The sequence below is a fragment of the Ammospiza caudacuta genome, chromosome 6 (genome assembly GCF_027887145.1).
Source record: "Ammospiza caudacuta isolate bAmmCau1 chromosome 6, bAmmCau1.pri, whole genome shotgun sequence".
Taxonomy (NCBI): Eukaryota; Metazoa; Chordata; class Aves; order Passeriformes; family Passerellidae; genus Ammospiza; species Ammospiza caudacuta.
Window position 1 is genome coordinate 23097630 of NC_080598.1, and position 22852 is coordinate 23120481.

The following is a 22852-nucleotide window of genomic DNA, read 5'->3' on the forward strand; positions in this document are numbered from 1 at the left end:
CTTTTCTCTGACTGAGTGCGAGGTGGGCATCAAGCCAAGAGGGGCACCCATGGGGTTACTGGAGCCACCCACTGTGAAAGGGCTTTGTTCCCAGCAGGGACAGTCTGGAGTGGTGGGAGTGTGACTGCCAGAGTGACTCCTGAATGGTGAGACAGGAAAGTTTCCTTGACAACTTCAGGGAAAAGCAGTTGCCACCATCTAGCTATTCTCCTGTCTAAGAGTGTCCTGTAGTTGCTAAAAAAGTCCTGCTCTTTGAAATCAAAGTAAATGCTGCAGTAAATGAGACCTGAGAGCATTTGTCACGAGCCTCTTCTAGCTTATTGAAATGTATGAGCTGCTGTGAACAAGGCACCCACGCTTGTCAGGCAAACAAACAAGAAAGCTCATTTTCAAAAGCTTATTTCTTTGGCTTTATCCAATGCTTAATCTAATCCACTGTTTGTCTGCATCAACATAGCTGTCCTCCTTTGCCTGGGGTTTACGGTGTGGAGAGGAAATTGTTCAAGATCTGGACCTCTCTCATCTCTTTTCTTGTTTTCCTGATTAACTGTGGTGGTGAGCTGATTGACTCACAGAGCTGATGATGCCTTCAGAGGGCAGCAGCAGCCTCTCTCCACTCCTCCTCTGGCTTGGCAGTGCTTACAAAGACTCAGCTCTCTATGGAATAGTGAGGGTCCGTTCAGAAGCAGACACTGCTGTTTGTAGGGTTTGTGGAGAGACCAGTGGAGCAGGACTAGGCCTTTGAGGGAGTGACACTGCAGCTGTACTCTTCCTACATTGCTTGTTTGGGATTGTCCTTATTGGGGAAGCCTCCAATGGGCTTTTGAGAGTCTTAGAGGAAAGCAAATTCATCCCTGTCTCTTACCCTCCCAGCCTGCCCTCCCTTCCCCAGGCTCTGCCTCTGTCCCTGCTGTGTGCGCTGGGTGCTGTGGAGCCTCTGGCTCGGGTTGTACCTGGCGTTACTGCAGAAAATGTGGGTTTGGGAGGAGGAGGACAGCAGAACTCATGAGCCAAGCCCTGAAAATCTTTTTTGCAGTGAGGAGTCCAAAACTGAACATAGGATTAGAGATGCGGCTCAAAGGAACTATGAGTAAGTACAATTCCATGGCAGAAAGGCTTACCCACCCTTTTACCCTTTCTCATGCTGGTAAGGACATATGATGGTGTTGGATGCACAGTTCTGGCTCAAAAACCTGAGGACAGTTGGACTGGACTTGTGCAATTTTTGTTAGAATTTAATTTTCTTACCTTTGTATAGATACATTATGTATTATACATGATCTATTTATAGTATACATTTGTATATGTTTAATACAGTACATCAATATAATACTACATTTAACAATTTAAAACATGTCTCTTTATGTATATATTTTTTATTTTTGTATTAACTTTGTTATCTTTATAATTTTATTTATCTGAGACTGTTACAACTGGACTGAGAATATACAGGAACCAGAAATAGGCAGAGGTTAAAATACGGCTCCTTTGCATTCGCACCTTGGTTTCCACTGCTGTTTGAAAGCAGCCAAGAAACCAAGAAATCCACTGTGGCAGTTCATTGCTGTCCTGGGTGTTTGGTGGTCTGACCTCCCTTTTCCCAGCAGTACTGACTTACCTTTCAGGATAATTATATTCCAGGACAATTTTATTTCTACCTATATAAAGTCTAAATCCCTTCCATTCCCAGAAGATCCAAAAGCACACACTGTACATATCACCGAGATGAATTTAAAATATTCAGTCCCTGCATTTTAACTAGAAGGATGAGTACAGGCACATGCCCATGTAAAGGACTTTTGCATGAAGAAACTCAAGCTCAGGGAGTTGTTTCTAGAAGGTGAATCACACTGGAGGCACTTGCTTAGGCAAGTCTAAACTCCACACTGTGAAGTTTATCACATCTGGGTGTGATACTGAAACTAGGAACACTTGTATGTGTCACTTTTCCCTGGCAGTACCTTCGCTCCTTAACACTTAGCAAAGGCCAAGGTCATACCTGGCTGAAACTATTTCTTTATTAAAGGCAGCAACAGAAACAAAATTAAATCTTGGAGAGAAACAAGTCCATGAAGTCAGGAATACCAGAATGGAAATACAGATGCTAACTCAAGCATACTATTGTAGGATTTAACTCCTGGACTTCACACCTTCACCTGACACCTGCTGTGCGAGCACGCAGAGAGAGGAGCAGCTGCTGCTGAAGGGGAAACCAGCAAGTTACTAATACTGATCTGTAGCAGGAGTCAGGACTCTGCACATCAGGTGAGACAAGGAAAGGTTTGTGTTGTTGCCTTTCCCCCCCCACCCCCTCCAGTGTGTCAATTATCAGCTGAGTTTCATGGAAATCAGGTTCTGTCTGAGAGGACTAAGAAACTGAAACCTCACATTTTTGGACGATTTATCACAGGGCTAGAAAGATATCTGTCCTGCTTCTAATCAGCTAAGAGGATGGAGGGTTTTTTTTCAAAACTGTCAGTACCAAACTGTTAAAACACTGCTCTATGTATGTTTACTTCACTGCTGAGTGGGATAAGTCTCTGGACAAAAGCCATGGCCTATGAATCCATTCTGTCCCAAGCCAACACCTGTCAAGTCTGGCCAAGTCAAGTCAAACCTGGTACCTCAGTGAGAAACTCTCAGCTGGAATCTCCAGGACCAGGGGTAGACCAGAGCTTTTCCCCTGCTTCATCAGTGGGTGACTGGCTGCAATAACCACCCCCTGATGTGGCAGAGCAGCCAGCTCCTGGAGGCAACAAAGCAGCAGTGTGAAATCACTGAGCTTGGGAACACTCGGGCTGCATGGCCTTAGAGATCACTCAGAGCACAAACCAAAAGGAAAAGAAGGCTCATTAGTTGAGGCTGGGACTGTAGCTAATAAAGAAATTATTTTCCTATTGCACAATCTCCTCCTTGCACACAGTTTCCTATTCCATGGAAGAGGAAAATCCCCAGCCAAAATGCAGCTTTCAGAGCTGTGAAATGCAAGTGGTTGTTTCAGTGGAGCAAACGTTCAAAGAACATGATCACCAGAAGAGCAGTCAGGGAAGCAAGGCCCCAGCATTTGAGCAGAAAGATTATTTTCACTATGCTGTAGCTCAGTCTTCATTTGCTCTGCATTCAGCATGCACTAGCAAGGTAAATTTTTTTTACATTTTTTTTTTTTTTTTAAATAGAAAGAATTGCAGTCTTTTGAAAGTGTTGAGAAGTGGTGGCAACAGGTCCACTTGGGATAATACCTGGGTGAGGAGGGACTCAAGATATGACCACATTTCAGAATCTTTCTGCTTTTGTGCAGACAAGAAGAAATGAAAAAAAAGAGAGGACAGGAGAAACAAGAACAGCTCTGGCTGGGGGTTGGCTTTTTTAACGCTGTTGCAAACTGGAAAGGACTACAGATTAGTGTGAGCTCTTCACCCATTCTGAGCCCTGACAAACTTAAAATAACTTAAGCACGTATCTGCCTGTGTGCTCAGAGACTTATATTTATCAAGGTGGTTAGATTTAATTGTAATAACTTAAAACCAGTAAAGGAAGAAGACCTGAAGGCCACAGCTCCTTACATTTGGTACTTCAAGGTCACTAAGACTGTCAGGTCCTGTGAAGGTGGTGATGGCACAAGGGTTGACTCAGTCCAGCTGGTGAAACTCTCCCTTCCAGATGGAGTGGGCAAAGTCTCAGTGGTGGTAAATGATGAGGGTGAGACCAGTGCCAGGGGAATGTTTCCTTTGGTTAAGTTTTTGTGCTAGCATAAAAATTTCCTATTTCAGTGGTATGAGGTTTTTGGTTTTTTTAATCCCAGATGAGTAATAGGCAGAATTCATCAGCCCTCTTACTTATTTCATCCAGACAGCCCTTAGATTCCCTCTGCACCATTTTTGGTCCAATAACCTCCCCTTGTATTGCTTTCTATCTGCTGCATATGCCAATACCACACTTGACCTTTTTCAGGGCTAATTCAGGAAGTTTTGTTGACTTTTGTAAATGCTGTCTTGGAACAGATTCAATAAGTCATAGTTCCTAAATGAGTGACAGCACAGAAGAGCTGAAGTTTAGCACAATGTAGTAAGCAATGGCACAGGGAGTTTCTCTTTCTTGCCAGAACAGCTGGAGTGTTGGGCTCCTGCTTTTTGGGGATGAGTAAGGTAGCAAAGCAACTGGTTTGGCACTAGTTAAAGATTTTAGCTAAAACACACTCTTGTTGTGAAGTTACTGCAATGAACTGGTATTTGTTCAGGAAAATATCCAGTCAGAGTATCCTGGTCCATCTCTAGTTCAGCCATTTTTTTTCAGAAATGTACAGGTGCACGTACATTTGTACTTACACACGTGAGAACATGTTCCTGTATCGCTGCACTTCTGCTTCTGCATATGGACTTTCCATTCCTGGGGCAGCTGCAAATGCCAGCTTTTCCTGCTTAAAAAAAAGGTTTTATTACTGCATCTCATCAAATGAAGATTTTAGTGCACCTAAAATATGGAACACTAAAAACGGATTAACACAACAGATAACCAATGTCTGAGCAAGCCTTCCTATCCATTACTGATGGAAGCTATTAGGACCAACCTGGATGAAAGACAAAGTCATAATTAACTTGACATTAACAGCACATTGCTGCAATACCAATAACGTTACTCAGAAGAATCTTAAGATTTTGAATATACCTTCCTGCAGATGCTATTAAAAACAGATCCAGACTGAGATAAATCAGAGATTGCAATAAAGACTGTCTGTACTTCTCTCACTGACAGAGGAATTCCCTCTAGTTTTTGATCTCAGTCTCTTGCAACAAAGTTTCAGCCCATAGTTGCTTTTATGACAAATAAAACAAGCAAGCAGATATGGCCAGAGAGGTGAGAGTGTGCAGCTTTTTTGAGAGTTACATCTTAAATTACAGGATGATTATGAGAACATTTATTTTATTATCTATTACATGAGCTGTATCTTTTAGTAATGAATAAAACTATCAACACTCATTATAAATGCCAGAAGGTTTTTATCATGAAATATATTCTTTTTCACCCATCTCTAAAACCCACAAGACAGAGAAACTACTGGAGCAGTTCTGTACCAGTTAATATTTCTGAACAGCCCTCTATGTGAATAAAGATGCAACATGCAGTGCACAGTTTAATTAGTTTATTTTTTAAAGTCCTGTCAGAAATAAAGGTGTGCATTAATTACAAAATATATTAAACTATAAATCAATTCATCCAGGGGAACAGGAGTACTTTCATTTTGTTCAAATGCAAACCAATACAAACCTTTAACATTGACACAGAATAATCTTTTGTATCCCTCATCAATGTATCTGGTCTGCTGCCATCTCTAAACAACAACAGAAAGGTCGCCCTGATTTGATTTCATTAACGAGTTTAATCCCTTGATAGCAAACATGACCCGACACATCATAAAACTGCTTAAAAAACAACTCTATACATCTCACATCTGAGCTCCCACATATACATTACATACCAACATTTCTAACAAAATAATTTTCCCTGCCCTGCAGGGGAAGACATTCAGAGGCAAAGAGATAACACGTTCATAATATATTATAATTGGAAAATTTGTGCCATAGCAGCTTTGCAAATACACGTACTAAGAGTTGGTGACTTAAACCATGTTAAAGACAACAGAAATTTGGAAGATAAAAGAAGCTAAGCCACTTTTTAAACCACCTTGAGATCTAGTAATGCTGCAAAGCATTGATTTACAGAATGAAACCCCACTGCTGAACAAATTACACAGGACATGGGTTCATCAAATATTTCTTTGATTGAGAGACAACTCAATGCTGCAGACCTTTCTCCTTCCATTTAAATAGTTCTAGCAATTACACCTCAGTCCACCATGGAAAAACAAGTTCTCAAAAGAAGATTTGAAGAAAGGGGAAAGAGGAGAATGGAACAAGTATATGAATAAATATTTCATAAACATTTATAATCTTTTTATGACAGTAAGATTTAACTGATACTTAGAAAATTATCTCTGACAGTCTCCCATGTAATACTCTGATATTACAGTAATCTGTCATCACTCAGAGTTCTAGTTGGTAGTATAAAAATACAAAACCAATAGAATAGCAGCAGTCAATAAAGAATCCATATTACTGTGGCCAGTACAGAATTATACATGCAGTAGCCTTCTATTCCCTATTGGCTTATGCTATTGTACAACTTTAACCTGAATCATTTAAATCCTGCCACCACAGGGAGTTTCCTCCTCAGAGGCAGATAAGGCTTGAAGCAAAAATTCATTCAAAACTCAAATCTTCAAAAGCAAAGAAAGTGTTAATGCATTTAGTGGGCCTTGGGTATAAATTATTTGAACAGAGAATAAGGACATTTTTCTTATTTCTAGGGTAGAGGAAGGACCTGGAGTAGGAAGAAGCTCTCAAAGTACGAGTGTTTTTTCTGCCTCCCCCTCCCTTCCCTCCTGCCCCCCCCCCAAAACAAGAAGAGAAACAAAAGAGAATGGCAGCTTTAGAGCATCTTGAAAAAACACAGATAGGTAGCACAGCCTGAAAATGGAGAACCTGTGTACAGTGCCTTCTGTGCAGAGCGCCTCTGTGCACTGCCATGGACATTGACAGCTCTTGGTTAAGAATGGCTTTACTGGGAGTGCTCCAACTGAAGACACTCCAGAACAATTCAGCTGATAGGATGAGGCTATTCATAATAAAATCTACTTTGGTTTGAAACCTGAGCTCTTTCCCTATTTTGAGTAACATATGCTTACCTGTCCCCTAATGATAGAGAATCAACTAAAGTCACCAACAACTAACTGCATTACCATTAGCCAGGAAGTTCATGTTTCAGTAGTGACAATATTCCATTGAACACAATCCCTCTTCCATCTAATAGGTTCTACTAGCAGAAGAAATTTTAATCATCTGGATTTGATGAACAAAGTGGTAGGTTGGGTCCTGGAACTTTTACCTCTTATGCAGGCAGGCAGAGTATCCTCCCAAACCACTAAAGTACAGTAGTCTTTCTTTAGTCTTTTATATTAAGCAATGCACCCTTTCCCCACTGGTATTGCTTTGATGATGCCAAATAGTTGGAACACTCTTCAGTATCTCTTAAGCTGCAATGTCTCCAGCCTTTAGGTTGTTCCACTAGCTTGGATAAATAATACACATAAGCTCATGCATCTTTAGTTCTTTCTTCAGTATCTAGATATGTACTTAGGTTATGGGCTAAACAAAACTTTTTTCTTCCCTCCTTTTAAAGACAAGATTCAGGACTTTATCAGCACCATGAAAGTTAAAATTTTTAGCACCTGTGAACTTGAACTACTCAGCTTTGACTGGTCAAAACTAACATTTACATGGCATATAATCAGCACAGAAAACAATAATACACACAGCATTAGGAACCTCTTTGACAGTGAATCTAGTGTTTGATAAATAAGTAACTATGAAAGCCAGATTTTCTTCCTAAAAGCAAAGAGGATTATAATTTTTCCTCACACTGCTGAATTAACAGGCTTTCCTTACCATCCCAATTGCTGAGTTGGCCCAGCTCCTATTGTCTAAAGGGACAGGAGATACCCACAGCAGTTGGATGCTGATATGGCAAGCTGCCCACAGAGAATTCACATTGGGTACATGAATGACTTGGGTACATGACCCACAACACCAAGAGATCACTTGAAGAAATGCAAGTCACAAGTTCAGCTTTGGTACAAATTCAGGTTTCAACAGTGAAACAAATTCTGTATCACCCTCTCTGTTCAGTACATCCCCCTTTGCTCATGTGTGCACTCACAACCTGAAACATGTCCAGCACTAGGAGATTCCACCAGCACAAAGGGATTTCATTCAAATGCTAAACTTTCATATCTCTTGATGATTGTGGTTGACATTCTGGGTCTAGAGCAAACACTTCTAGAAAGATTTATCAAAATAAAGAGAATTAGGGAGGCACCTTCAGACCACATTACAAATATTTCTTCAGTGAACTCAGTTCAGAGTCATTTAGCCTTCTCCACAACACTACCTCATATCTTTTGGAAATACCAACATCAACTCTGCATCAACATGAAACTTCCTGAAGGAGGAAAGGGTCAAAGCATCCCTGAACCCTTGGTGACATGAACAAAGTCTTAACCCTAACTTCAAACTTCAGGAGACACATAGCCAATTCAAAATTCTAGATAAGTCAATACAGAAACTCGTTCAACTTTCCCAAGCTCTGTGAAACAAAACAAAACAAAAAAAAAAAAAAAAAAAAAACCAAAAAAAAAAGAAAAAGAAAAAATCCCTCATCTTTAATAATTTTGTTCCTTCCTTGCAACAGCATCTATTCCAAGGCACTGAGGTGAAAAGACTTACAGGTCTATTCGATATGACTAAAGTTTTACCAAGCTGAGATGCACAGGTTCTGCAATAGGATTTTCCTGTGGGCAGTTAAGTTTTGATTAACACTTCATTTATTTAGCTTGCTACAGAAGTAGCTTATTATTTTAAGAGAGAACCTTACCAAATATTTAAACGTATGAGCCCATATAGAGAAAAATACACCAGCAACAACAAAGTTCCACTGGCAACTATGATCTTGTACAAACCCAGCCTTTGTGGACACTGAAGCTCTTTAGTGATCCACGTGGATAAACACGAGCAAGGCTCCGTTGCTGTGGTTAGGCTTTGCAGGCTACATGGCCCCGTCAGTGGTGCGGGCCTGGAAGCCTTCCCTGCGGACACTGCTCAAGTCCACGCGCGTGAGCACCTCGCAGCGCACCAGCACCGTGTCGTCCTTGATGAAGCTTCTCTGCTTCAAGGTCTCCAGGTGCATGAAAGTCACGTAACCAAAACCTTTCGGATTGCGGTGGATTGTCGGTCTCTGGAAGGCCAGTAGCTCTGGCTTGGTTTCCATCACCTCTTCGTGGTTCTGCCTTTCTGGGCCTTCTGATTGATCCAAAATAGAAAGTCGGATGGTGCCTTGGAAAGGCCAGGGCAGGTGGCTGTCATATTCCCCTTGCATAGTGTGCACAAACAGAGAGATATAATTAGCACAGCGCTGAGCAGTCGGTAACTGGATATGCAGGCGCAAGCACAGCTTGTAGCCAGGCTTCCCTGTATAGAAGCCAGGACTGTGCAGCACTACAGGTCTCTCTTCTTCCTGGGCTTTCTGATGTTCACTGAAGTTCTCAATCTTCCAGATATAAATACCATTACATTGTTGTGCCTCCATTTCAGTAATCTTTCCCTCCAAATTTCGTATAGTGCGTTTGAGTTCTGCCACGTGAGTGTTCTGAGTCTCCATTTTAGCAATGAGTTCCCTGATTTGGTGATCTTGTCTCACCAGACGACCTTCCAACTGCTGAATAGTTTCCTTGAAGTTTTCAACTTCTGGATTGCAGTTGTATGCAGCATGTGACATATGTGAGAAGAGGGGCTCAAAGGGTAGGCCATTGATGAAGGGCACAGGATTTGCAGCAGTAACACTGATATTCTGAAAGCTCTGAGCCATCATCCTCATGTGAACCTGAGTGAACTCCTGCATATGCCGTGCCAGTTCATTCCTTTGCATCTAGGATTTAAGAGATACGGCATTAGGAACACATCAAACATCTACAATCACATTTTAAATGTGGCTCTGAAGAAAATCAAACAAGTAGTTGTTTTTGTCATGTGAGAAAAGCTGCAGTAAATCAAGGACAAAGGTGTGACAAAATAGCACTTTACCAACAGAGAGCTCCAACTTCAATACCACTGTTAGGAAAAATGGAAAAAGAAGTTCAAATACCAGTGGGCAAATCACAGAATCATTTAGGTTGGAAAAGACCTTTAAGGTCTTTGTGTCTTTGGCTTGATGCTGATACAGCTGGGGTTCAAAAAACCATAGATATGAGGTGGTTTCAGCATAAAATTGTAAACCTGGGAAGTTAAGATAGAACTGACATAAATGACTGCAATATAAATCAGATATGTGCATTTTTGGTTTTGTTGGCATGGGACTTTGGGATGTCACAAATATATTCTTGTTAGAATAATTATCATTAGTAATAGCATATTGTATAGTTGCATAATTCTATGTAATACTTAATAAGGGAATCTTTGATTGTATTTTTTGCAGAAGCTGCAGCATCTCCAGGAAAACAACAAAATTTAAATTCTCTGGAAAAGACTGAGAACAACTTCTTATTAAAAGCCAACACCCACACTTCAAATGGAGGCAATTTTGAGTAAAAACATGAAGTATTTCAGTAGTACATACAGTGAGAAATAGGAACAGTATATATCAAACTGTGCACCTGAAAGTAAAAGCAAGATATGAAGAAATATGGAATATTTTATACTGAAAATATTATTATCAAATATTGGAAAGGCAAGCGCTGTGTCAGGGTCACCTTCTTGTTAGTGAGCATTCATGACAAAAAAATTCAGGTTTTGTGAAAATGATAATATCCCTATGAATCCATCATTAATTATGGTGTACACTTTCAGTAACACTGTTCAACTCCAAACAAACACATGCTGAAAGACTGTTAGTCACAAATATACTTAGAATTTTTCTGTGTTCTAAATTTGCTAAAATGTTCCATGGTACTAAATGGTGTATGAAAACTGCTGTGGAAATGAATGGGAAAGACCCAATTTTACCAAGAGGTATTAAAAACTAGAAATAAAAGTATTTAGAGTAATAATTTTAGAATTTAATAAAATTTATTTTCTTTATGGAACTCTAGGAATCATAAGCGTATTTAGCCATAACTTTGGAAGAAATGCTAGAAGCTACTTTTTGACATGAAAGCTGAGAAAACATGAAATAATAAAAGCAAGGTCATCAAGCAAATTGTTCACAGAGCTTTTTAAATTTGAAAAAGCAATTTTGAAATGAAATGTATCAATGTGCACTGCTTTAGAATTAAGATACCTCCGAACAAAAAACCCAAAACCACAAATCACTGAGGATTTTGGGTTGGTGAATGAGACTAGATTAGGAAAACACATTACAAAAGTGACAGACAAAATCATGCAGAAAGTCTGCAATTCAGAAGGTATTGATAAAAGTCTTACCTTTTCAGGACACCCAAAGGCACTGTAAAAACATGGCACTGGGGCAGTAGGACAATCATTGTTGTAATGGTTAGGCATCTAAAACAAATGAGATTTGATATTACTTCTCCATCAAGAGTATTTTCTTATCCAGAAAGGATACAGCTGGATGGATTTTAAACAGAAAAGTTCAAAATGTACCTGAAGTCAGATCAGTTTATACCTACGTAAGTTCTTAAGGGAATATGGAAGTTTTGAACAGAAATGTTAGCTGATGATAGAAATTATACATTCCACTTGTATGTACTGTAACAATTCATTGACTTTGTTCCTATATTAGGCCTCAGAAAGCATTCAGGTTTCCTTGCTAGACCAAACACTTTTTATTTCTAGCCTGTCCTCCAGCCAGGTCACATTCAATTCCTTCCCTTCTGAAGGACTACTTTCACAATGCTTATTGTGTCACTCTTTATTATCATCCTCAAAAAGTTCAAGTTTCTTCCATTTTTTTTGTGGTCCATTTTTTCCAGATCTAGATCAGTCATCTCACTGCTCTGAATCCTGCCTATCCACCCTCCCTCAAAAGGACAACAACTTCAGCCGATGCCTTATGAGCCCTAAACAGAGCAAAGGATAATTCAGTGTTTCACAGGCAGAGTCCCTGTTTATATAACCCTGGGTGTTTGCCTTGTTTAAATGTCATGATGAAGCACAAGGCTAATAAAGACCAGCTATTATTACAAATGTTTAACATTCTTTGTTCCCCACTTCTGCAATTCATTATTCTGCCTAACAACAGACTTTTTCCTTTGTCATTACTAAGCTCAATCCTGTATCTCAGAGCATTTTGCAATTTTACAAGATCATTATTTTAATCCAGGCCATCAACATAGTTGCCATCCCAAATTAAACAAATCAATATTTATCATTTTTCTGCCAATAAAGTTGTTATTGAACAGAAGAAATAATAATGGTTATTACAGCAGTAATGGACAAGTAGTAATGGACAAGCAGCATCACAGTTTGGTAGTGAATTTACTTATAGCTACTTTCCAATAGTGGCTTTCCAAGTACAAAAACTCCCTCTCTCTGCCCAAATCAAAGCCTTTTCCTGTAATGTCAGCTATAACCACTGGCAGCTGATGGTATTTTTTCAACTCCATCCAAGATTAAAGATGTGCAGCATGCCCCCTGTCAAAAAGCAGTACAGCTGAACAATGTGATGTGCAGCCAAAATCATAGAGAGGTTTGCCAGACTGAAACTGCAAGCTGGAGCAGCATTTAAGGGAGTTTCACACCTGCACTGGACACTTTCAAAGAGGCAGATAGTGCTTTAGCAGCTAGTAGACAAACTGTATCTCCAAGTTTAATTTCAGATTAAGGAAGCAATGTAAAAACAAAACATCTGAGTTGGAACAAACAGAGAAAAAAGGGAGTCTCTTACCTGCTCCCTGATGAGCACTGTGTTGCAATATTCACAATATATATTGGCAAGTGGACAGGTTTGGTCATGAAGCTTAAGTGATCAAACAGAAAAAAGAAGGGGAGAAAACATCAGTAAAGTTGCCCAGTTTAAGAGAGGGCTAATCACCCTTGATCAGACATTAGATTTTTTATCTATATACCTAATTTTGCATTTAGCTATATGCAACTGTGAAACAAAGAGAATCCCTTTACCCTAAACAGTATGTTTTACATTACTGCTTTATCCTGGAGTTATACAAGAGATTCATGAAGTTGCAGATATTTTATTTCCTAAAGCTCTTATGCTTCAAAGAAATCTAATTTTAACCATAAGTTTCTAAAATTCATGTTCAATTGTACTGAAACTATATGAAAGCACTTGTTTGTTTTTTAATTGTATTGCTGGACTATATGAGGTACATTTGATTGACAATTCACAATATTAATATCCAAGAACATTCAATAGTCCTTGAGATAAAACGCATCCATATAGAGATAAAGAAATGGTAACAGCAAAAGGAAAGTATTATCCTCAGTATCACCCAAGTGAAAAATGCATAGCCAGAAGAATTATTCAGAAATTATCTTGGTCTTGTATGGTAGCAGATATCCCCAAAATAGTTATCTCCTGGTACATCCTCTCTCCCAGGCATAAAAACTGCACATGTAAATACTGCTTTTTGTGTTCCATGGGCAGTAGATACAGCCTGTCTGATGTAAGGTCAGAAATCAGTGGTTCTTACACAAGTCCACAGGTCTCCTCACACCACATGGCTCCACATAAGTTTGTACTTAAGGACAATCTCTCCCCAGCTTTTGCCTGTTCTAGGCTCATGTCCCGAGTTTGCAGCTTCTCAGCAGTGCAGAGAAGAGCTCTTCTAGACCAAAACCTTTCAGTTGTTTTTTTTTTTTTTTTTAAACTGCTGTTCCCTTTCCAAGCAAACCCATGTGAATGCAGGCTGACAAACTGAGACTCCTGCTATATACCTCTTTATCTTCATAGGCCATGGACGTGGCACAGTTTGGGCAACACACTTGACGCCTCGGACACTCTTGGGTCATGTGCTCCTTCAGTCGGTTCTTCGGGAAGGTTCCTTGGCACTGTAGGCATTCCACAGTGGAAAAATCACATTGCAGCTGGTGGTCCTGCAGAAGGGCAGAAGAGGGATCTGATACTTCAAATCAGAACAATCATCTCATCCATTTTGAAGAGAAATCACAGTGCAAGACAAACGAATCACAATCTTCCCTTCATGCAAGGAAATCCTTATACACTTATGCTGACTCTACCAACAGCCTGTTGCTGTCCCACTACTAAGGTCAAGGCTTCATGCATTCAGATCTTTAAGAAAGCTCTCAGTAAAAATTTAGTTTTATATTTATCCTTTTAATGGCATATATTATTTTCCAAAATAGTTATTTCAAGTATTATATGCAGCTACTTTGAGAGACTATTAAATAGCCTCTCAAAGTAGCTACCTATATTAGTTGAATATAATAAACTTGTGTGAAGCATGGACATAGCTGATCAAAAGACAAACATGAATGATCCTCAGCAGAAGGCTGCATTAGTACGATTGTCATGCACTGTGATGTTCACTTGAGAATCACCTAACTACAATTAAATACTCATTAAAAAACAATACCTGTAGTTATAGTCTTGAAAGAAAAATGCATGGAATCAGCATAAATGAGTACCAGGTATCTATTTAAGTAACTTCAAATTTTTACTTGTCCATGAAAGCAAGGTTCCATATTTTCAAAACGACTTCTCACCTCTAAGTGCCTGAGCTCCATCTTCATGCTACAGCCCTTGTTGGGACATTTGACCGTTAATGAAAGGATTTCCCGTTTGGCGAAGTTGTCAGGAAAAAGTTGATTTTCAAGCAGAATTTCATTGTCTACAGGACATTTGTGACCTGCATCTCTACAATGCAGAAGAGCAAGGAAAGATATTCCAATATTACCAACAGATTTCCAAGCACTTAATTTAAAAGATACCAGCAAGACATTAGTGGCCAAATAATAACACAGCAAGACCTTTAAAAACAATGGTATTTATGTGACAATGACCAGAAAATATGATATGAATTTCAGAAAAATTGGAAACACAGTTTCACTGGAGGTGGCATGACTGGGGTTGTAGCACTTTTCAAACTCAAACACATTTTATTTACACAAATGGCATGTTAAGTACTCTCGAAACAAAGTTGAGGAATATGTAAAGACACTAAGAACTTACAGTCCTGTTTCTGCAAGTACTTCACATAGCTCAAACATCAAAGAATATTTCACATACTACTTCAAAACAATTACTGAAACTTTCTTAGACCTCCTCTCATTTGTTTCTCATTTTATAAACAGCCAAGGTGATCACAGCTAAGAAAAAAAGCAAAATTGTCTTTTTTTCGAGACTGACTTCATCTGTTTGGCATTACATTACACACTGCTCAGTTTGTTGGTTTTGTTTTACGACCATTTGATCAGTTGGCCATCCATCAATTTCATTATAGAGCAAACAGGGTGAAAACCTCCAGACACAAAAATTATTAGAAACTATGAAAATTACGCTGGACTTGGAATTGAGTGTTGCATCAGAAGCCATTTTAACAGCAAACAGACTGGAAGTCAGTGCTAACTGGTGAAGGTTTGGAATCTGACAGAACATGGATGCCTGCAACCTGCACAAGGTAACTAACAGCCCGTTCCAGTTCATCAGGTTCTGCCTACCTGCATGTACATACAAAAATGATTAGAAATAGAGTAAAAAACGGAATCCTCTCCATCAAATTTTCCAGTATCACCTCATTCTGAAAAAGGGGATCCCCTCCTTCAAACTTTCCAGTATCAGCTCATTCTGAAAGCAGTAGGCTAACATATTGATTCACAATTAAATAATGCAGTTAAAGAGGCATGAGGGATCAAAGCTCCCGAGTGCTAATGGAAACACCAATAAAATGGAAAAATACATGGGGTGGAAAAATGTCAGAGAGCACTTGTGGTGCAAGGATCAAAGGCCAGATCATTGTCACTGCCTGCAAGCACAAGGGGAAGTAGAACCTAGTGGGCTATGGAGACCAGGAAGGAATTTATGTTCTTTGCTGGAAAAGGAAATAATTGCTCAGCAACTACATCAGCAACACTGCTAGGGGAAGTGGAGGTAAAGTTGCCACTTCAAAAAGAGGTAATGAACTTCCTTTCACAATTTTGCTTGCAGAGCAAGCTCACCACATGCCTGAGAAACATAATCCTAAACAAGCAGAAGAAAGAAAGCAGCTAGCTTGCCTTGTTTCAGAGCTCCCTGAGCTATGACCAGTGTGATCTTTGTCACACGCTAAAAATATTCCCTCACTTCACAACAGGAAATCAGTTTTCACAGGTATAGCTTGGTTACAAACACCCTGTTTAGTGGAGTATGAATACAGCTCAATAGGCCTGCTGATAAGACAGCAGCTTTATTTCTACAAAGAAAAGCTAATCATAAATAAGAGCAGCCAACAACAGATTAAAATGGAATAATGATTACCAAATCCCCAGTTTAAATAACTATCAGATAAAGGGAAAAATAGGAATGAAATGCAATTTTCCAAAACAGGAAAGTGTAGTAAGGAAAAAGCAGTAACTCATTTTAGTATATTAAACAGGCTTCAAATACTATTTACAAGGCTCAGGATTGTGTTTAAAACACTGCTAAGATCTGTCTACAAAGATGTTGCTATGTATTTCCTGTGACAGGATTGAGTTTATGCACCCCAGTTCTAGCTTACATTACAGTGAAGGCTTTCCTATTTATCACAGTGCACTCTGCCACTCACAACAGTACCTGTGTGAGTGACACAACAGCCATCTGCTACAAAGTACAATGAATATTCCTGTAAATTCCCTCGAGACTAAAATACAGGTATCAAGAGTAAAGCCAGAATAATTTTGAAAGAAAAGCCTGCTCTGTGATTTCAACAAGTGAGTGGTTTAGCTGAGAAGCTGAGACAGTTGGCAGAGACTTTAACTGCAGCCATGCCAGCTACTGGATGAACTGCCAGCACCCAAAGATGTCCCTGCTGCCCCTTGTTACCTCACAACTCTGCTTTTCCAATAAACAAAGGTTCTGATATTTGGCAAGCTCTACTACACACCCTAAGTCAGCTTTGCCCTAAGATACAGGAGAAGACTGGAGTGAAATTGAATTAGCTACTGCACCTGCAGTTAGTTCTTCTAAAATTTCCAGCAATATATTTTGTTGACAAGTAACATTCGTAAACACATTTGTAGTTACTTAGGTAGATAAGCTTCTCCTCTTCCATGAATTATAGTACTTCAAAGCACTTCAGACAGCTTTATTAAAAAGCTTGCCAAGATTTTCTGGGAGGCAAACATTTACTGTGATCAAATCTCATCTAATCACGTCCTTCACACTGTAAGATCGAAGAGTCCAGTCTTTAAAAGGTTTTCCAATTATTTTTTTCTAGTTGCAGCCACAACTTCTTCAACACGAACAACTACAATTGTTTGTGTAAATCACAAGAAGGAATCACTCAAAAAACGCTTGTCCATCCTTCATCATTTAAAATCCTTAACCTCTGTGTTCACTTGAGTTAAGACAGTGGGAAAATGAAGAATAAAGAGAAGCAATTTTTCCTGGTCAAATGAAGGCTGTGACAATCACTCAGTGAAAAAAAAGCAGTACTTAGAGAATGTAAAATATCTCTTTCTGTTTTCATTGTAGTTGTGTGGAAGCTTCTCAATACCTCAATCAATCTGGTACTGTAGATAGTACACACTGCAAATCAATACCATACAGTAGACACTACATAATCCAAATCAATAGCTTGATCTATGGATACCAATTAAGCATGCAGTTCAGCCCTTCAGGGATTCAGAGAGGTCTGGCACTTCAAGCAGTCCTCCCTGCTTTCAGAAACAGTCACTCAAATTGTCCTCCAAAGACAGAGTTCAGTGGGGAATGAGGGAAAACTTTTACTAGCAATGAAATATCTGAAATATTACACTGATGGTCTACAGTCTCAAGAGCAAAAATTGCTTTCCACCTTGTTTAGTAGTCACTGAAACAGTCATCACTATTCAAAGAAATGAAGTAAAATACAGAAAAGGTATAAAAGAAGCAGAAACTTCTGGTCATGGTCCTTTCCATGGAGAAATTCTTCCAGAGAATTTATGTAGCAGAAACTACAGAGAAGCCACAAAACTGTATTCAGAGAACATAACTCCTGGCATACTATTCATTTAGTGAGCTACAAATGATGGATAGGGAAGAAAAATAAATGGAATACACTATGGACAAATGGTATAAAAGACCAATCAAGAAAGCACTGTCCATTTTGCATGCTATAGGATAAATGCCAGGGAAAAACAGTAACACTGATGTGGGAACTCAGCACAGCAGTCCTGATGTGCAGAGTCACCCAGACAACCCTTGGGGGGCTCGGGGGTCCTGGAACGTTGCCAGAAGTGTTTGGTGGTTAGACTTTGATCCTGCACAGGACGTAACAGCTGTATGAGGATGGGAGGATCACATGGGGATAAATGGTGAAGAGATAGATTAATTATAGTGTGAAACAGGTTTTGGAATTTCGGTACAAGGGGGTTTTTAAGGGACAAGATGGAGGAATTAGGGCGTGTCCTGTCCTTCTTCTTGTCATCCATCTTCAGTGGTGATGGTGGCACTTTGAGATTGGTTCTTACTGAATGTGCACTTGTCAATAAGGGTGAAAGGTATTGGGGGGAAAAGGTAAATATCTTATATGTAGTTTTTGGTATAAAGGTAAGTGACCACCCTGAGGGCAGGCAGTGTGCTCATGGCTGGCTTGCTGTGCAGACCTATGTCGGGCCGGGAGAAAATATTGTAGATAAGAATTAATAAACAACACTGAAGACCGAAAAACCTGAAGACTCCTTTCGTCCTTTGGAGTGCGGGCTGCCCCAAGGCCATCCCGAGCCTTTCCAGGCCGTTAGAACAGCCGAGGAACAGGACACACTGAAGACAGTTTAATGATCTTTACAAAAAGTGTGCAAAGTAAGGCTGAAATGAGCCAATTCTACATATGGGTCACACAGAATATATAAATTCCTACCAAAGTGACATTTAAGCTATCTGAGCAATTGCTGAGAAAAAAATTTGGCTTATGCTGAAAAGGAAAAATCCTACAGCATAATATCTATCAATGTAATCCAATACTCACATGCGTGGGACACTGATGACTTCATTCCAGGTTTAAGGCAAGTGCTCTCTACAAGGTACTCTCTGCTCTTTCTTGCCTTTTCAATCATCCATTTTTATAAGCCCAACCTGCTCTTCCTTTGTTTCATATTCCCAGTCCCTCATATGCCACCTGGATTCCTCTCTCAGTGCTTTGTTCACAACTATTTCCTCATCACATTTTCTCTTCCAGCTCAAGAGGGAAGCAGCTAATTTCAAGGGAAGAACTAAAAGCATGAATTGCCTTATCTGCACAAAGAAATCAGGTTATCTGTAGTTTCCTGCAGTTATCAAGGGAAACAATCATAGGCAAAAGACAGGTAATTTTATAATCCTGAGCTGGAAATGGAATTTATTTGGGGGACTTGTCTACCTTTCATTTTTTAATTATTATTTGAAGTTTAATCAATTTTTTAGATTCATAACCTGGGCAAATTTGTGAAAATGGCATACCATCTAAAGCTTACAAAACTTCCAAAGTTGGGACATTCTGGCCATATATAGCACTTTTAATGAATAACAAATTTCCAGAGTTCTATTAGCACTCACTGGTAAAGCATCTTGGGCAGCTCTATTCGGTTTAGATTGACCTTAAACTGCTCTGCTACATTAATTTCTTCTTAAAAACAGCTTCCACAAGTTTTCCTTTACCTTATGGATTTGACAATGCACGCTTTGCAGAAACGGTGGCCACACGGCGTCTGCACCGCTTCCCGCAGAGCCATCAAGCAGATGGGGCACTCATATTTGCTTTCCAGGGGCGGGTCGAACTCCACGTCGTAGCCCTGCGTCTCGTCGGAGAAGGAGGCGGGCGCGCTGCCGGCGCTGCTGCCGCCGCTGCAGCTCTCCTCCTTGGCGGCGGCGCTGCAGGCGCTGGCCATGGCGGCGCAGCAGCCGCTCTCCGCCTCGCGGGCCCCGCAGCTGCCCTCGCTGTGCAGCAAGCTCATGGCACAGCGCGCACCTGCAGCGGGACACAAGGATGCGTTGGTTTCGAGTATTGCAAACCCTCCCTCCCTGGCGAGAGCGACATTTATTTCCAACCAGAAATACTGGAACACATTGGGTTCTATTCAAAATCACTGCCTTTGTTTTGTCCCCGTTATCTTTTTTTGTCCTCTGATATGTGGGGAAGGACGCTGCATCCTGTCAGAGTAGTTCAAACACATCCCCCCCTTCCTGTAATCTCTTTCATACGACTATGTGATTTCTGTAAAAAGAGGAATCATTCCTTTTTGTCCTTGCTATGTCTACTGAAGATGTTCCTTTATCCTTTCCATACTATTTACTTCTAACACATTCAAATAGATTTTGTGTGGGAAAAATGCTATACAGAATTATGTTTTCTTGGAGGACAACGGCTCAAATCCATAATCTCCTTGCAGTGTATATATGTTATTTAGCATTTTCTCTATCAAGCAATTCACAATATAGATTTCAAACTGACTTAGCTGCAGGAACACAAATAAAATATAAGTTCAAGTACCTAAACCAAGCAGCTGATGTGCTGTAAATGAAATTCAAATATACAGCATTGTTGATAACATTTCAGAAGTGCCAATAGGACTTTAAATTGAGCAAGAAGCTCCACATGAGATAAGGACAATAATTCCACACCTCAAAAGCTATTTACAAATTAGCAGTACTCAAGTAGAGCTCTTGCTCTCCTTTCCCTCTTGCAGGCTAGCTGGCAGGGAGGACAAGGCACATGATTGTACGAACCTAAGATAAAAGTCACCTTTCCCTGAAGAGTGGTTGTGGATGGCATACTAAAGCCTGTTTTAACAACACTCCTCCAAAGCAGGGTGAAATTTCATAGGTATGAAATGAAAAAGTGCAGGTATCCCCAAGCAGATTGCTAGTGTTCCTACACAGAATGAGAGAACCTTAAAAAAAAAGGTCTTAACAACAAATAGAAATTCTAAAGACCAAGAAACCTTCCTCTCCCATGATTTTATTTAATGGTAACAATAATTTTCTTAGAATCCTGCTGTGGTTAGTTTTCTATAAATGACATTTCTTTGAAACACAGAGATTATCACCAGGTGCAAGGCAGTATGAATAGTCTGAGGGTATGGAGCCAGGCATGCAAAACAAGCCAAATAAGCCCAGATTTGATAATCTTTTGCACAGCAGTACAGGCAAAAGTCTCTTGCAGTGTTCACCTAATGAATCCACTGTAATACCATTGAGTCATTTAAAATATATTAGGGATGGAAATCCAATCAAGAGAGGAATCCTAAGAACTGTTTATCTGCACCACTACTGCAGATGCTGAAGGCAGAATAATTAATAGTATTACCTTGACCACGAACTCACAAAACTGAACATTTTCTTGCCTATATCACACTTGAATAGAACAGAATTTGAATATCACACTTATTTTTACAAAATGTTCATGGATAGGAGGATGACATACAGGTAGTTTTATTTGGGTACTTATTTTATAACATCTTTAGTGTCATAAAATCAACAGAAACACTAATCACACAAGGCCTCAACTAGTATTTATGGGAATATATATTTTGAACACATGCAAAAATCACAGGAATGTGCTTTAGGCCATCTACATGATAAACAACTGGCAATACTGCCCATGATAACACACTATGAGCTATTTTTTCCAGCTATCCAGACCAAAAAAGGAGGCATTATATATCCAAAGAAAAACAAAGTTACCATTTTTTTTGTTAGATAGTTAGAATAATCACACCAGAACGTTTATTCTGTTGTATAAATAGATGACTTTCCATCTTGCTGGGGTATGCAGGGGTATGAAAAGTATCTGAAGAGCAGCATTCTTGACATTTCCAAAATACCACTAAGGTGCAGAGGCTCAAAGCACAGGCTGACAGTTCTGAGCTGGCCAGCAGTGCTCCCTTTCTGCAGAAATAACTCCAGAGCAGAGCTGTCTGGTACTGCACCCAGAGAGTGCTGCTCACTTCCACTCCTGTTTTCCACTCCAGTGTATTGTCCCTATACATTATCCACCACAACAGGCTTTATCACTGAGGCTCCTAAACACAACAGAAATGCAAATTAAACACAGAGCATGCTCCCAGCAGCTGCTCCAGCCATAGTCCAGACATGATCAGTTTAATCCCATAAAGTTCCCCCTGTGACTGAGAGTGGATGCAGAGGTATCATGCTTAGAAAGATGCTCTGGTGACAGAGATTTATTTTTTAGACTGCCATCAGTAGATCTACTCTCTCCAGAGAAGAAACCCAGCTTGTTTCCACTGTTAAACTAACATAACTAATTTAACAACTGCAGCAGAGGATGATCAGTCCATGGGCCACATCTCATGAAAAATCACAGGAACTAAATTGGGTCAATGGAATGTTGGTATGCAGGATATTAAAATCCACAGGCCAGCCTAAGACTGAAAAATTCACATTACTCTAAGCCACAGAGATATATTTAGTGAGACTAAGAAAGAGAAGAGGAACATACGTCCCTTTAATGTAATGTCACAAAGTAATTCAGGAAGTCACAAGAAGAAATATAAAACAGCTTTAGTCAAATTCAGCTGTCACATTAATTGCAAAGAATTGCAATTACTGTGAATTGCGTGACTCTTCTCTTGGGCTGTTCCCAGGAAAAAAAATCCCACATTATTTACAATTCTGTTCTTATAAAGAAGAAGCCAGGATCTGATTTAGTATAACCTCACTAGTTGAACACTTTGTAGATTGCAGTGCTATGCAAGCAGTGTCTCTGGCCATGTGAATCGTTTCTACACACACAGCAGGTATGTATATTCAGTCTGTATATTCAGTCTATAGACACAAACTGCCATACTGGAGTCAGTTTAATGAATGAACCACTGCAATCAGTCAACATCCCAGTCTGACACAAACCCCCCCTTATTCAGTGACATACTGCACTCCTACATGAAAATTTTATCTGCATATGACCAAGAGGTTCACAAAAAAAAGAAGTGCACATCTTTTTAGCTTGGGAAACTCAGACACAAAGAGGCAACTTAAGGTGATTAAGAGCCAGATTTTAAACTTTGTTCATATTTTTTCTAAGATAGAATTCCTCCTACTACTCTCATCTATTTCATCTTCTCTGTGAGCAAAATCCTCCTTCCTCCACACATATTTTAGGCGTGGGGCAAGGCACAATTTTCCAAATCAAAATCCACACTACTGTTACTCAGACAAT

At 39.7% G+C, this 22852-nt stretch overlaps 1 protein-coding gene across 1 annotated transcript; it reads right to left on the bottom strand.

The window, feature by feature from the left end:
* Nucleotides 1-6494: 6494 nt before the first annotated feature.
* TRAF6 (TNF receptor associated factor 6) lies at nucleotides 6495-19631 on the bottom strand. The gene is made up of 6 exons (XM_058806966.1): nucleotides 19336-19631; nucleotides 14247-14397; nucleotides 13458-13616; nucleotides 12451-12522; nucleotides 11028-11105; nucleotides 6495-9537 (listed from the first exon to the last, which is right to left on the bottom strand). Exons 1-6 carry the CDS (start codon nucleotides 19629-19631, stop codon nucleotides 8659-8661), a joined length of 1635 nt encoding a protein of 544 aa, XP_058662949.1. The 3' UTR covers nucleotides 6495-8658.
* Between the last annotated feature and the right edge of the window lie 3221 nt (nucleotides 19632-22852).